Source organism: Neoarius graeffei, chromosome 11 (assembly GCF_027579695.1).
Source record: "Neoarius graeffei isolate fNeoGra1 chromosome 11, fNeoGra1.pri, whole genome shotgun sequence".
Taxonomy (NCBI): Eukaryota; Metazoa; Chordata; class Actinopteri; order Siluriformes; family Ariidae; genus Neoarius; species Neoarius graeffei.
In genome coordinates, this window is record NC_083579.1 from 82001129 (window position 1) to 82017092 (window position 15964).

The 15964-nt window shown below is 41.9% G+C and overlaps 1 protein-coding gene across 4 annotated transcripts in view; it reads left to right on the forward strand.

Annotated features, from left to right (window-relative positions):
* pla2g4f.1 (phospholipase A2, group IVF, tandem duplicate 1) overlaps positions 1 to 15964 on the forward strand; it is a 109106-nt gene that overhangs the window by 26708 nt on the left and 66434 nt on the right. For 3 of the 4 annotated variants that reach the window (XM_060934806.1, XM_060934808.1, XM_060934809.1), the window contains exons 4-5: positions 9606 to 9734; positions 13046 to 13086. In XM_060934806.1, coding sequence (XP_060790789.1) covers positions 9606 to 9734; positions 13046 to 13086 — 170 coding nt within the window. The remainder of the gene's footprint in view (positions 1 to 9605; positions 9735 to 13045; positions 13087 to 15964) is intronic. The other variant, XM_060934807.1, reaches the window with a different exon arrangement.

Sequence of the window (15964 nt, forward strand, 5' to 3'; positions counted from 1 at the left end):
ATGACTCTGTGCAGCTAGCAGACAGTCGGTTTAGCCTGTTCGTCTGCTCCCTGGCCTTGGCTCTGGATTGTAAGGAATTAACTAGGCCTGTTCTGAGACTATGACCTATGCTGCAGGAAATGAGAGCAGCACCTTCCCGAGTGGGGTGGATACCGTCCCGCCCTAACAGGCCAGCAGAGCCCTCAAAATTAGCCCAATTATCTATAAAGCCCACACTGTTTTCAGAGCACCACCTGGACAGCCAGCAGTTTAGCGACCATAACCTGCTGTAAGCTACATCACCACGCCGCATTGGGATGGGGCCAGAGCATACTACAGCATTGGACATTGCCTTCGCTAATTTAAACACCTTTACAAAGTTACTCTTAGTAACCTCAGACTGACGAAGGCATATATCATTAGCTCCTGCATGGATAACTATCTTTGAGAACCTGTGCTTGCCTAGGACCCTAAGATTACCTGCTATGTCCGGCACCCTGGCTCCCGGTATACACCTAACTAAAGCTGCTGGTGCCCCTAAAGGCTGAACTAATTTCACATGCCATATGATAGTCCCCTATAACCAGAGCTCTTTCAGGTTTCTCAGTGGGTGCATCACTAAGGAGAGCAAACCTGTTCGACACGTGACACAGAGGGGAGTGGTGCTCCCGTGGGCGAGCCTCAGTGGCAGTTGTACTGTTGTGATGACACATTGCTCGAGACAGAATGTTCAAAAAGATATCATTATATCAGGAACATCTTGCCCTTTGCTATCTCTGACCTAAGGAATGGCCTTTGATATCTGTCTGCACATTATCATTATCATAAAAATATCTTATCGCATACCATCGCCAAGGTTTCACTCACACACCTGAACATTCATTAGAACAGTGATTATAATTAAGAAGTGACCTGCTCAAGGTCTGACTACAGGCTCAGTTTTGATTTATCCTCATGCAGGCATTTGCAACGATTAATATCCCTTGAGCTCACACCTCAGCCCGGTAGGTGGCGGTAATACACATCGATTGTTAACCACCGATAAATCGACAGAAGAAGTACTCCAGTGTGAAGTATCATTCTACTCCCTCAGTTCATAACAAGCCTTATATCTTTCTGATTGTCTTTCGTATTTCTGACTTTTTCTTATCCTTTCACGTTTTTGCTCTTTGTCTTTCCTCTATTACATTGTTTGCCGATCGCCCGACCCACGCTAGTTTACCGACCTCAATTTCAGTCTCTCGTCTTGGCTCTATTTACTGTTTGCATCCCGCTCTCTTCTGCACATACATCTGTAAGTGCCTGCATTCTGACAGGAAATGTCACCACTATGGATGTAGCAGAAGAGGCAAAGCAGATGGCTCTAAACGCCCAGGGACAACTACTGGGAGAATAAAAGCAGATGCTAGCAGACCGCAACATTCATATGGCACAACTAGCTACTGTGATGTCTCAGGCCCTCCTAATGTGTCCTGAGTCTTCCACAAGCCCAGCACTGCAACTTCCTGTTCCAGAAGGTTCACTGGAGACGTGCTCGCTTGCAAAGGTTTCTTACTTCAATGTTCCATGTATTTCACTACTATGGCTAACCTGTCTGAAGAGCACAAGATTGCTAAGTTCCTTTCTTTCCTCACTGGTAAAGCACTCCGATGGGCCAGCGCAGTTTGGAACCAGGGTGGTGAACAAACTGAGTCCTATGAGCCTTTCCTCTCTCAGTTCAAGAGTGTTTGTTTGATCATGAACCAGAAGGAATTGAAGTAGGTGAAAGTTTACTCACCATTTCACAAGGCTCCAGAAGTGTGGCTGAGTACGCCCTAGATTTCAGAACACTAGCGGCAGCCAGTGGGTGGAATGACCTGGCTTTTTAAGGCAGTTTTTCGCCAAGGTCTGAGCCGAGATTCTAAGCGAGCTCGCTGACGGAGATGAACAATGCACTCTGGACTCTCTCATAGACCTAGCCATTTGTCTAGATTATCTGTTGGCTCGCCAACCCTCCATTCAAGAGTGGTAAACCAGTCCTAACTTCTGAAGACAGTGCATCCATGGAAGTGTCATGCACCCGGTTAACATGCACTGAATGTCTAAGGAGGAAGAAGGAGGGTTTGTATTTTTACTGCGGGAGTTCCGAACACTAGCTCAATCATTGTCCCATCTGTCCATCCCATGCAGCTCCCGCAGAAGGTCCACCATGCACTATCAGTCCAGTAAGAAAATTCAGTTCCAAATTATTCAGGGTTCCAGTGTTGTTAAAGTTGGCAAATTCCACACACAACGTTTCTGCTTTTATCAATTTGAGGGCAGAAGGCAACTTTATCAGCAGCTCAGTCACTCAGAGGTTCGACCTTCCAACAACCCTTCTTCAAAGTGCACTCAGCATTCGAACCATTGACGGAGGGCCCATAGGAGAGGGTTTTGTCACCATGCGTACAACCCCCATTCACATTCAAGTGGGCACACTGCACTCGGAGTTCATCTCCCTTCACGTCACCACTACTGTAAGTCACGACATCATTCTTGGCTATCCATGGCTCCAACTTTTTATTATCCCTTGATTTCATGGCAGAACAAGGAAATTCTCCAATGGTCACCTGCCTGCTTTCAAAGTTGCATCTCTCGTCCACAAGTCAACATCTCGTCCACCTCTGTGGACAGCCCACAGCCAGACTCTCTAGATAATGTCCCTGAGTGTTATTTGGACCTCAAGGAGGTATTCAGCAAGGGAAAGGCTTGTGGGCTACCACCTCATCGGCCCTATGACTGCAATAGATTTACTGCTGGGCATGCCACCACCACGGGGTCGTATATACCCACTCTCCCAAAAGGAGCACGTGGCTATGGAAGAATACATTCAGGAAGCCCTCAAGCAGGGTTATATCTGTCCTTCCAAATCTCCAGCCTCTGTGGGCTTCTTCATGGAGAAACAAGGTGGTGGTCTCAGACCATGTATTGATTTTAGGGGACTTAATCAGGTGTCAGTCAAGTACCCATATCCGCTTCCTCTTGTTCCTGCAGCCCTGGAGCAATTCAGATTGGCTAAAATCTTCCCGAAACTCGACTTACGCAGTGCCTACAACTTAATCAGGATTAAAAGGGGTGATGAATGGAAACCCGCCTTCAGCAATACCGCCGGCCATTTTGAGTACCAGGTAATGCCGTATGGCCTTTCTTTGGCACCTAGTGTGTTCCAGTGTCTGATTAATGACGTGCTACGGGACATGCTAGGCAAGTATGCCATCACCTACATAGATGACATTCTCATCTACTTCCCAGATGAAGGAAGTCACAAGGATCACGTAAGAGTGGTTTTCCGATGCCTGCTTCAGAACCACCTCTGTCAAAGCAGAGAAGTGAGTTCCATCAGAAATGCATCTCCTTCTTAGGATACATTATCAGTGCTGAAGGGGTTAGCATGCACTCATCCAAGGTCTTTGCGGTCATTTCTTGGCCCACACCCATATCCATAAAGGACCTTCAATGTTTCTTGGGCTTTGCAAACTTCTATCGCTGTTTTATTAGGGGTTCAGCATGATTGCCGCTCCCTTGACAGCTCTATTAAAGAAGGGACCCAAGCACCTCAAGTGGAACCCCACAGCAGAAGAAGCCTTCAACCATCTGAAACAAGCCTTCACCTCCGCTCCAGTATTACAGCATCCTGACCTGTCAAAACCTTTCACCCTAGAGGTAGATGCCTTCTGATATGGGAGTAGGGGCATTACTGTCACAATGTTTTGGGGAGAAACAAACTCCATCCAGTAGCCTTCTTTTCAAGGAAACTCTCTTCTGCTGAAAGAAACTATGACGTGGGTAACGGAGAACTGCTTGCCATAAAGCTAGCCCTTGAGGAGTGGCGATGTTGGTTAGAGGGAGCCACGCACCCTTTCGTCATCCTCACAGACCACAAGAACTTGGAATATCTCCGCAAAGCTAAGAGGTTAAACCCTTGCCAGGCCAGGTGGGCTCTCTTCTTCACATGCTTCGACTTCACCATTTCATTCCATCCAGGCTCCAAGAACACCAAAGCTGATGCCCTATCTCAAGTCTTTGCTCCATCACACCAAGATTCTGTCACCCATCCCATTCTCCCACCCCAATGCTTCCTACAGTCTATCACCTGGGACCTAGACAAAGAAATAAGGAACTCCCAACCTCAGACTCTCCCCAACAATCTCCTACCTGGTCTACTATATGTGCCAAAACATTTTAGAGGCAGACTCATCACTTGGGCTCATGCTTCCCCTGCCACAGGACACCCTGGCAGTCAGCGAACTCATCTCATGTTGAGAAACAAGTACTGGTGGGAAAACATGCTTACTGAAATTAATCGGTACATTGCCTCATGCTCTGTCTGCACCCAAGCTAAGGTTCCTAGAACCCCTCCAGCTGGTAAGCTTTGCCCTCTCCCTGTGCCTCAAAGACCCTGGTCCCACATAGCTATCAATTTCATTACTGACCTCCCTTCCTCACAAGGCAATATCACCATAATGGTAACCGTCGACCACTTCTCCAAAGCTCTTACGCTTATTCCATTACCTGGTATCCCCACAGCATCCCAAACAGCTGAACTACTATTCCAGCAGGTATGCAGATATGGTCTCCCTGAGGACATAGTCAGCGGCCAGGGCTCTCAGTGTCTCACGCTTCTGGACATGCTTCATGGAAAGATTGTGGGTATCTGTGAGCCTCAGGTCCAGATACCATCCCCAGTCAAATGGCCAAGTAGAGAGGGCTAATCAAGAAATCAGCTGTTTCTTAAGAAGCTTCTGCATGTGTAACCAGGGGGACTGGGCATGCTTCCTTCCATGGGCCAAGTATGCACAGAACTCTCTCAGACACTCTGCAACTCAACTAACATCATTTCAGTGCATACTTGGCTACCAACCACCCCTGTTCCCTTGGGACGACACGCCAAGCCAAGTACAAGCTGTAGATGAATGGTTTTCACGCAGCCAGACAATATGGGAGGAGGTACATCAACAGCTCGAAACTATCAATGCCAAGTATAAAGAATATGCTGACAAACATAGAGCAAACAATCTAGACTTTTCCCTGGGCGACAGAATATGGATAGCTATGAGAAACCTAAGAGAACCCAACACCTGTTTAAAAAAAAAAAAACTTCAGCCACGATATATCGGACCATTCAAGGTACTTCATAGCATCAGCGAAGTCTCATACCTTGTAGAACTCCCCCCTCACACAGGGTTCTTGCAGGATTCAGTAAGTTAAATTTTAGACTTTTTAAGACCATTATGAAAATTTTTAGACCAACACGAAGCATTACAACCTGCCCTACCCCCGCCCTTCCCAAAAAAAGACAATCGAGTTCAATTCTCAAAACAAAGTCATTTGTATTGGTAAACTGACTATCAGGGATACAAACTGATTGTGTGCTTATTTATGTCATATGGCAACATTAGTACAACATTGTCACATAGCAACAAAAGTACAAGACAATAGTGATGCATACAATCTATACAATATCCAAGTTCCTCGGATTGACCAACCTGAAGGATTACAGCCCCCCCCCAAAAAAACGACCAAAAAATCAGTTCAATTCTCAAAAACAATGTAATTTTGTATTGCGTCTGTAAATGTCAAACTGACAATCAAGTAGAAGAAAATTTCTAGTGATATATACCACCTAGTGATCAGCAGATGGTGCTGAATGACCACTGAACAACTGTGGGAAATGATACCCAACACAAAATCAATACAGGGTGACATACTGTATGTCAACTGCCCAGTGCTTTAACACTGAATAAACTTGTTTTTATGAGAGGAGCCTTGCTTCTTAAAAGTTGAGTTGAAAGGTGGAAAATGAGCAAAACTGCAACAACTCAGCACACTAGACGCCATTAAACAAAGAAATCTACACATAGAAATCAATTCATTCACATATTTACACATTCTCCAATTCACTGATGAAAAAGATTAGCACTTAACACATTACATTACACACAACATATTACTAATGGACATTTTCCCCGTGGAGGTAGCAAGTTATCAAGAGAGTGTGAGCAGAACACAGCTTACATGGGCAAACTTAAGTCCCACCTTTTCGAAGTAAAAAAACACTTGTTTATACATCTCACTTGTATGTGCGTCAGAAGGTCCTGTGCGGTTCCATGACCCATGAATTGAGAGTCCATGTAACACGACTGCACCTCTCCATTGCTCCAGAAACGAATGTGGAGGTCCAGCTGTTTGGATTTGGTCGATGTGTTGAAGCTCTCGTCAAACATTAGCACATACTGGCCGCTAATTGACTTCACCAGCTCTCTTTTTATAAAGTCTGCCAGGCCGAATCTTGCAATATAGGTGATCTTGTTAGGTCCGCAGGCGAACTTTTTGGCAATTGTAGAATCAGGAAACATTGCCTGGAAAAGGCCGTTAATGTTGCTGCTGCTGTTGTATGATAGATGAGAGGTCACTGTGTGTAGAATCCAAAGTACCTCAGCTTTTGACGTCTCCCTGGACCCTAAAGTCACCTGACTGTTATTTGGCGAATGTTGAACAGCTGGACCAGGCAGCGATGTTGGCTGGGATACTGACAAAAAGCTTGAGATCGGCTGGCGACATTGCGAGCTCTTCACAGCAATCTGATGTTTTCCAGCTTTAGCGTGGGACTCCAGGGCCTTCACGCCTAAAGTCCCCAACTGAATTATTTTCCTGCAGACTTTGCAGCGAGCCGCATACCTATCACCTTCTAACCTGTTTTGAAATTCTTCACGTTCAAGCCAAGCTTCATTAAACTGACACTTTCCCATTTTACTCACTATTATTCGACGTGCTATCCACACTCTTCATCGCACTGACAACACAACCGCTAACCTTCTCTGACTGCCACAGACTGCATAAACTCAGCGGGAACTTAGAAGGTAGAACTACGGTAGGCGTAGTGGACAAACTGGACTGTTGCATACTTGCCGCGATCATCGGTGATTGAAGTTTTTTAGCAGGCAGACAACAACGCAACCGGCACATTTTTTTTATTAATGTTTTGCAGGCACTTCTAGAAACGGACTGAGCGGATGTAAGAATTTTAGACTTGGATAAATTAAATTTTAGACCTGGGATGAAAATGTGTGGGGTTTTTTTTTTAGACATTTTAAGGCCTAAAATTTAACTTTCTGAATTTTAGACTTTTTTAGACCCCCTGGGAACCCTGCTCACAGCAGGTTATCCCCTACATTCCATGTCTCTAACCTGAAACCTGCCATTCCAGGCCCCCTTGCTGAGAACGCACCTGTCCAGGAGCACCCAGATCTCGACATAGAGGGTGAACCCATCTTTATTCATCACATGCACACTTCAAGCACAGTGAAATTCATCCTCTGCATTTAACCCATATTTTACTTGGTAAATAAGATCCTCAACTCAAGAAGAGGGCAAGTTGAGTACCTGGTAGATTGGGAAGGTGATGGACCCAAGGAACAAAGCTGGGTTTCTGCTAAGGACATTCTAGACCCACTCCTCAAGCAGGAGTTCCATGCCCTATATCCCAACAAACCAGCACCCGAAGGTAGGGGGCGTCCCAGAAAGAGCTCCTTTGACTACAAACATGGACACCCTGAACTACAATCCCCAAGACTGACAGTGCCCTCTGTCTCCCAATTACTGTCATGTATCTTCCTAATCACCTCTCTCCCTATTTCAGCCACTCACACTACTCCAGTGCAAAGTATTGTTCTGCGCCCTCAGTTCATCCCAAGCCTTATATCTTTGATTGCCTTTTGTATTTCTGATTTTTACTTATCCTCTCAAGGTTTTGCTCGTTGTCTTTCCTCTATTACGTTGTTTGTCGATCGCCCGACCCACGCTAGTTTACCGACCTCAATTTCAGTCTCTCGTCTTGGCTTTGTTTACGGTTTGCATCCCGCTCTTTTCTGCACATGCATCTGTAAGTGCCTGCATTCTGACATGTATAAACAAAACTATATCACAGATACAGTGAGAGTAAAAAGTATTTGATCCCTTGCTGATTTTGTTGGTTTGCCCACTAATAGACATGATCATTCTATACTTTTAATGGTAAATATATTCTAACATGGAGAGACAGAATATCAAAACGAAAATCCAGAAAATAACTTGAAAGAATATATTTTAATTGATTTGTATTTCATTGAGGGAAATAAGAATTTGATCCCTCTAGCCAACAGCACTTAATACTTGGTGGCAAAGCCTTTGTTTGCAAGCACAGCGGACAGACGTTTGTTGTAGTTAACCACAAGGTTAGCACACACATCAGGGGGAATTTTGGCCCACTCTTTGCAGATCCTCTCTAAATCATTAAGGTTGGTGGGCTGTCGCTTGGCAACTCGGACCTTCAGCTCCCTCCATAGATTTTCGATTGGATTGAGGTCCGGAGACTGGCTGGGCCACTCCATGACCTTAATGTGGTTCTTCTTGAGCCACTCCTTTGTTGCCTTTGCTGTATGCTTCGGGTCGTTGTCATGTTGGAAGACCCAACCATGGCCCATTTTCAACTTCCTGGCAGAGGGGAGGAGGTTGTCCTTCAGGACTGCACGGTACATGGCTCCATCCACCTTCCCACTGATGCGGCGAAGTAGCCCTGTGCCCTTGGCAGAGAAACACCCCCAAAACATAATGCTTCCACCTCCATGCTTGACGGTGGGCACAGTGTTCCTGGGGTCATAGGCAGCATTTTTCTTCCTCCACACATGATGAGTAGAGTTTAGGCCAAATAGTTCAATTTTGGTCTCGTCTGACCACAGAACCTTCTCCCAATCACTTTGTACATCTTTGAGGTGATCATTGGCATACTTTAGGCGGGCCTCCACATGTGCCTTCTTAAGCAGGGGTACCTTTCGGGCACGGCAGGATTTTAATCCATTGCGGCGCAAAGTGTTGTCAATTGTTTTCCTGGTGACTGTGGTCCCAGCTCCCTTGAGGTCATTCACTAACTCCCGCTGTGTGGTTGCAGGCCGATTTCTCACAGTTCTCATGATCATAGCCACCCCACGAGGTGAAATCTTCTGTGGAGCACCAGACCGAGGTCTATTGATGGTCATGTTATACTTCTTAAATTTTCTCACAATTGCACCAATGGTTGTTACTTTAATACCCAGCATCTTGCTAATGTTTTTGTAGCCCATTCCAGATTTGTGCAGGTCAACAATCCTGTCTCTGAGGTCCTGAGAGAGTTCTTTGGTCTTACCCATGTTGGAGAGTTTGGAATCTGTCTGATTGTCTGATTCTGTGAACAGGTGTCTTTCATACAGGTGATTAGTTAGAACAGGTGTCTTCAATTCAGGTAACAAGCTGATTGGGAGTGTCTAACTGGCCTGTGAAAGCCAGAACTCCTAATGCATACTAGGGGATCAAATACTTATTTCCCTCAATGAAATACAAATCAATTAATATATATTCTTTAAAGTTATTTTCTGGATTTTCTTTTTGATATTTTGTCTCTCCATGTTAGAATATATTTACCATTAAAAGTATAGCATGATCATGTCTTTATTAGTGGGCAAACCAACAAAATCAGCAAGGGATCAAATACTTTTTACTCTCACTGTACATAGTTATACTTCTAACTGCATTTATAAAACTTTATCATTCCTTAAAAATCAAATCATAATCCTTTTGGGGTTCTCTTACTCTAGAATATTCTGGAGCTAAAAGTTTATGATGAAGATTTTCGGCAAGATGACCTCTGCACCTGGCTCTTCTTCGACATCAGCACCCTCACACTGGGCAAGAAGGAGACCAAGGTCTTCATCATTGATAAAAACGTCAGTACAGTGAGACTCTACTGTATGCACCTTCATAAAATACAACAGCCATGCTGATGTAGAAAAATAATCAATGATGGAGTTATCTGATTATTTTCTTATAACAGCATCTCCCAAAGTGCTTTATTCCACTTATACAGCAACAACTTGCCAACGATGTAATTTTTCATTTAAAGAATAACACCTCATAGCTTTTAATCATTTAGTTACATTTAATGTTGTGGAATGTCCATAAAACAAACTACTTCCTGTTGTCACTTTTAATACAGCAGATATAAGTAATCATTCCCTTGTTAGTCTTTATTTTTCTTTCTCATGAAGATAAGTCAAAAAATGCAGCTTGTCACATTTTTGAGAAATTAAAACCCTCTCACTTTAGATTTGTGTGTTGGGAGAAAAAAAAAAACCAGAAACTGGAGCCTTCTTTGAAAGATGTTAAATTATTTTTTAATGTCCCTGTATAAGATTTTATTAGCTCCTCTGTCCATAAGGCCGATGTGTTGTTGCCGTGGCATGGTGTCCGTCGTCCCCAATTCAGTTAAATCGTATCTCCTCCGTCAGTTCTTCATGGATTTCCGTTCCAGTTGTTTTGTTTGAAAGAACTCCTCACTCTGCACAAAACTTGGTCATTGTTTTTGTCTTTTTTTTTTGGTAACGAGTTACTAATGAGGCCAAATTAACAAATTTTCCAGGCCTCTCACGAGAATTGTATTTCCTCTCTCATTTCTCATCTGATTTCAGTTCTGATTGATGTTTTGGGTCGATCTTTACTTGAGAAACTAAACTGGTTGTTTGTTTGATTTTGCAACTTTGTTTATCTTCAGTTAAATCATATCTCCTCCCTCAGTTCTCAGTGGATTTCAGTTATGATTGTTTTATATGAAAGAACTCGACCTTCTATACAACATTTGGTCATTGTATTGGTAAATTTTTGCTAACAAATTAGTAATTAGGTCAACTTAACACATTTTCTTCTGACTAGAATTGTATCTCCTCTCTCATTTTATCATGTGAATTCAGTTCTGATGGATGTTTTGGGTTGATCTTCACTCAGGAAACAAAATTGAGTCTTTTGCTGATGTTCCTGTTGTAAACAGTTTGTAGTGGAGGTTGGTCCTCTCTCTCTCTTACATTGTCACATTTCGGTTCTGTTTGATGTTTTGGTCGTCACGGTTGTTTTGATGGAAGGCCAGATGAGATACTACGCCTTTGACGTTCTGGTTATTGAAACCATAACATATTAAAACTAGAAGGGTCCTTGGTAGAGTGCATACATCCACCAAGCCATATATCTGGATTTGCATCAAAATCTAATAGTTTATTCCTCAGCCCATGGCCCACCTTTCCTCAAAATTTCATGAAAATTCATTCACTATTTTTTGAACATTGCAAAAAATTGAAAACTGAATTTGAGGAGAATTACTTAATACTGGTGAAATTCTTTCTGCATGGACGGATATTTTTACTTGATAAGACATCTTAGAATAAGCTGGCTGCAATCTAGAACTAGGTTTAATAATCTCAGAATTGGTGTCTTTTATTCTTCTAATAGGAAATGCTAAATCATTTCAACTATAAGATATTTTCACTTAAGGTATGATTTTTTGCAGTGAACAAACAAATAAACGGAGGTGAAAACATAACCCCCTCTAACAAAGTTGGTGCACATAAGTGCATTAAAATAAAAATGTGATTTGCCTTGCAGTCAGAACTACTGTTGGAGAAAACTAATCAACACCTTCTGCCCAATCAGAACTGAGAATTCAGCAGCACTGTGGAATAAAGTTGGAATTAACAACCTGTCATTGCCTAGTGAGATGTCTAAAAAGAGAAAGAGTTCCAAATTTGTGTTACGTGTAATGAATGTTTTAGCATTTAGAGTTCTTCTAATACATTTTGAAGCTCTAATCACATTGTGTTACATGATACAATAACTGTACACGTTGCATGAAATAATCAAATATCCCATGCACTGAGCGGCTGTGGTTGAAATGATGGATTCTCTGAGGTGACTGGTATAGGACTATTTTCTGAGGGGTGCAGTACTACGCCAGTCACCAAAGACAACCCATAATTCCCAGTCTCTCAATGCACGGTATATTGGATTTATATCCCTCATCAAAAAATTCCAAACTAAAACTGTTAAGATTAAATCTCAGTATAAACTCACTGGAGGCAGCCATGTTTGTTGTTTATATCGACGTGACCTTCAACCTGAGCATGTGCAGCATACCATGCTATCGCTGCCTCACTAGGTATGATCATGATACGTTTATCTACACACACAAATGCTCACAGAGCCACAGCTGTGACTCGAGTCGGTCGTACAGCTTAAAATAGTGATGTCAGTTCATGGTACATCCAGGATATTCCATGACTGACTCGCACCATATCCATTTTTTTTATATATATCACAAGATATATTACTTAATCAATGGTGGAATTATTTTATGTCACCTGAACCATCCTTGGCCAATCCCTGCACAGGATTTTTTTTTTGATAAAAGATATAATAATTCTTATCTACTTCTGTCTAATGCTGCCAAAACTGCAGTGTTACATTAAACATATAAATGTTAGTAAAAAAACTAGGAGTTAATATCACGTTTTAATTACCTCTGCCAACTTTGTTAGTGGGCAGCACGGTGGTGTAGTGGTTAGCACGGTCACCTCACAGCAAGAAGGTTCTGGGTTCGAGCCCATTGGCTGACGGGGGCCTTTCTGTGTGGAGTTTGCATTTTCTCCCCGTGTCTGTGGGTTTCCTCCAGGTGCTCTGGGTTCCCCCACAGTACAGTGACATGAAGTTAGGTTAATGTGGGGTGGCCTTGGCCTGAAGTGCCCTTGAGTAAGGTACTTAACCCCTGACTGTTCCCGAGGCACGGTAGTGTGGCTGCCCACTGCTGTGTGTGTGTGTGTTTTCACTGCTTCAGATGGATTAAATGCAGAGGATGAATCTCACTGTGATTGAAGTGTGCATGTGACTGACAAAGGTTTCTACTTATGTTTTCACCTCCATTTGTTTGTTGGTCTGTTCCCAACATAATTCAAAAAGTAGTGAACGGATGAAAGTTTGAGGAAAAGTAGGCCATGGGCCAAGGAACAGTTGATCAGATTTTGATAAATCCAAATATGTGGCTTGGTGCCATTAAAGCCAAGCAAGCTCTTCTAGTATTTAAAATGTTTTAATATTTTGATCTCGCCAAACCATAAAGGTGGTGACATCACACCACATTAACTATTATCCTTTTTAACTAATAATGATGTTTTGCAGTGATCAGCTGTTTACAGGCTGCTCTTCTGCTTGTTTGCAGATGGAGGATAAGCTGTGGGTGGATTTTGAGATCACAGAGTGGTAAGTGACAGAAAAATCACCTGAAGTACTTTCAATGTTATTTTAATGAGAAATACTGATCAAATGAAGGGTAAAAGGAAACTAAAGGTAAGGTGTAAACATGTGATTCCTTTGCTACTCAGATTGTACAGTACCAGTCAAAAGTTTGTACACCTTCTAATTCAATGTTTTTCTTTTTATTAATTAAGTCATTTCATGTCTTAAAGTAATGATGGATGTTTCTCTTTACTTAGTTGTTTGGTTCTTGACAATATGGATTACTACAGTTGTGGAATAGGGATATTTACTGTATTTTTATTATTTACTGTTTGATCTCAAACACATTAAGAAGGTAAGAAACTTATCCACTAATTACCTTTTGACGAAATACAGCTGTTAATTGAAAATCATTCCAGGTGGCTCCCTCATGAAGCTGGTTAAGATAATGCCAATAGTGTGTAAAGCATCATCAAGGGAAACGCTGAAGAATCTAAAATATGAAATATATTTTTGTTTACCACATGATTCCATGTATGTTACAGATGTTATATCATAGTTTTGATGTCTTCAGTTTTGTTCTACAGTGTAGAAAATACAAAATAACCTACGAATGAGTAGAGTAGGGGTGTACAAACTTCTGACTGGTACTGTATATCTAATTCACACCATGTTTAAAACGCTAATCACAATCTCTTTCCTCTTGTGTGTCTGTATCTGAGATAAAACTGTAACACTTACAAGAACCATTTTATGCTTTGTGAAGAAGAGGATATAAAGTTTACACCGAGTGTAAAGAGACCGAGAGATAGAAACCTTTATTTGTTACACTGAGAGATCATTTTTAGAGATTTTATAAATAATATAACTTGACCGACAATTTCTTAGGTGAGAAAAATGGAGGAAAGTTTGATTTATATTTCCAAGCTTTAGAGTTGACACTTTCAAGGATAAAGGATTTTATTTTTCATCTTATGTTAATTAGCTTTGTCATGATGGAGCAGATACAGTCAGGGTAGTTCATGTTTAAAGTCTATAATTTTCTGTAAAGCTGCTTTGTGACAGTGTCTGTTGTTAAGTGCTATACAAATAAACTTGACATGACTTGGCTTATCCTGCGCAGGTACCAAAATGGCAGCCATATGTATTTTAGTGCTCTATATTTTTAGCACTATTTTATCTAAATTTTTTATATTATGGCCCAAGCAACAAAAAAGGTCAAAACAGCTTTACTGAGTTGGTTACTGCAGATTTTAATACGTTCTTGGAAGTCTCCATCATCAGGCGCAGATGTTTATTTTGAAGACAGTCCATTACCACCATTTGGCTACGCCGCGAGCTGGTCACTTGGATGAAACATGGATGTAGCTGCCTATCGCCACCTGACTTTGAGCCACTAATCGACATTACTGTATATATGGATATTTCTATGAATCCTGGACCAGATATCTCCAGTGACGAAAAGAGTTACACGTAGACAGTGAGTGAAACACCGCCATCTTGTTTAAGAACCGACAAGAAATACCATTATACTAGGAGTGAACTATTCAACCTTTGGCCCTATTACAAGTCTACTGCTAGATCCTATATCTTCGAGGACTTGAAACGCTCTGGTCTCTTTCGAAAACAAGGAAAACATGGGGGAGTTCATAAACTGGGTCAAGCTATTTCAACAGTGGTATCGCAGAACCTAGTTTGCAAGAAATCTTTGGTGCAATGTGGAACAAACAGTAACAATCTCATAGTTATCAAGCCTACTCGCATTATCCATCCAACCACAGGTCACACTATAGACAAGTTTGCCGTCCCAAAGTGTGTTTTTGAACATTTGCAGCCTTTCTAAAACTCGAAAGTGCATACGAGCAAACGTCGTGTTAGAGGTCGACCTGCTTGCAAATGATATTGACATCTGTGTTGTTTCTGAAACTCACTTAAAAAAAGAACATACCGGATTCGGTGGTTGCAATTTCAAATTATGCCATCTATAGGAGAGATTGAAATTGGTTTGACAACGACAGGAGAGAAAAGGGTGGTGTGGCTATATACGCAAGGAACAATATCAACGTGAAATGTGTGTTAAGATCTGAGCTGTATGAGACTGTTAATCTGGAAATAGAACTGCCTTCAGGACACCGCATGTTAGTTTGCGGAATTTACAACCCTCCTAAGCCAAGGTATCCAGAGGATGATCTCACAGATTACATCATCGACAGTATGGATAGCTTCCTTGAACAGCACCCAAGCGGGCTTGTTGTGTGTGGTGGTGATTTGAACCGGCTTGATTTGGAAAAAGTATCAACTCTGTCTGGACTTAATCTTGGTTAATTTTCCTACGCGAGACGATTCAATCTTAGACAATTGTCTTACAAATAATGCATCTCTTTTTTTTTTTTTTTTTTCTAAGTGCTATCCCATTGTGGCTCAAATGAAAACTGACCACAAGGGCATCATTCTACCTGCGGACGTCAAATTAAAATCCTTGAGACTAAAACGTATAATACGTGATTACAGGGAGCACAGAAAAATTGCATTCCATCAAAAGCTCAATGAGTATGATTGGAATTCTATCACCGACAACACTAATTTGGAAGAGACGGTTGAATTTGTCCACTCGATAATAAACAAACTAATGGACGAATGTTTCCCAACCAAGACAGTGAAGATGTCTTCAAAAGACCCTCCTTGGATGAGCCCGCTGCTAAAATCAATTCTTAAGCGAAAAGCAAGATCACAGAGGACAGGTGGGAGAAATCTAAACGAGCTGTCTGAGAAAATTGGAAAGATCATCGTAGCATACATGTCAACCTTTGGTCAATCAAACCTGTATAACCAACCTCCAAAATCCGTATTTCCCTTATAAAATCCGTATAAGATGCAAATTAAAATAATTTACCTAAAATTT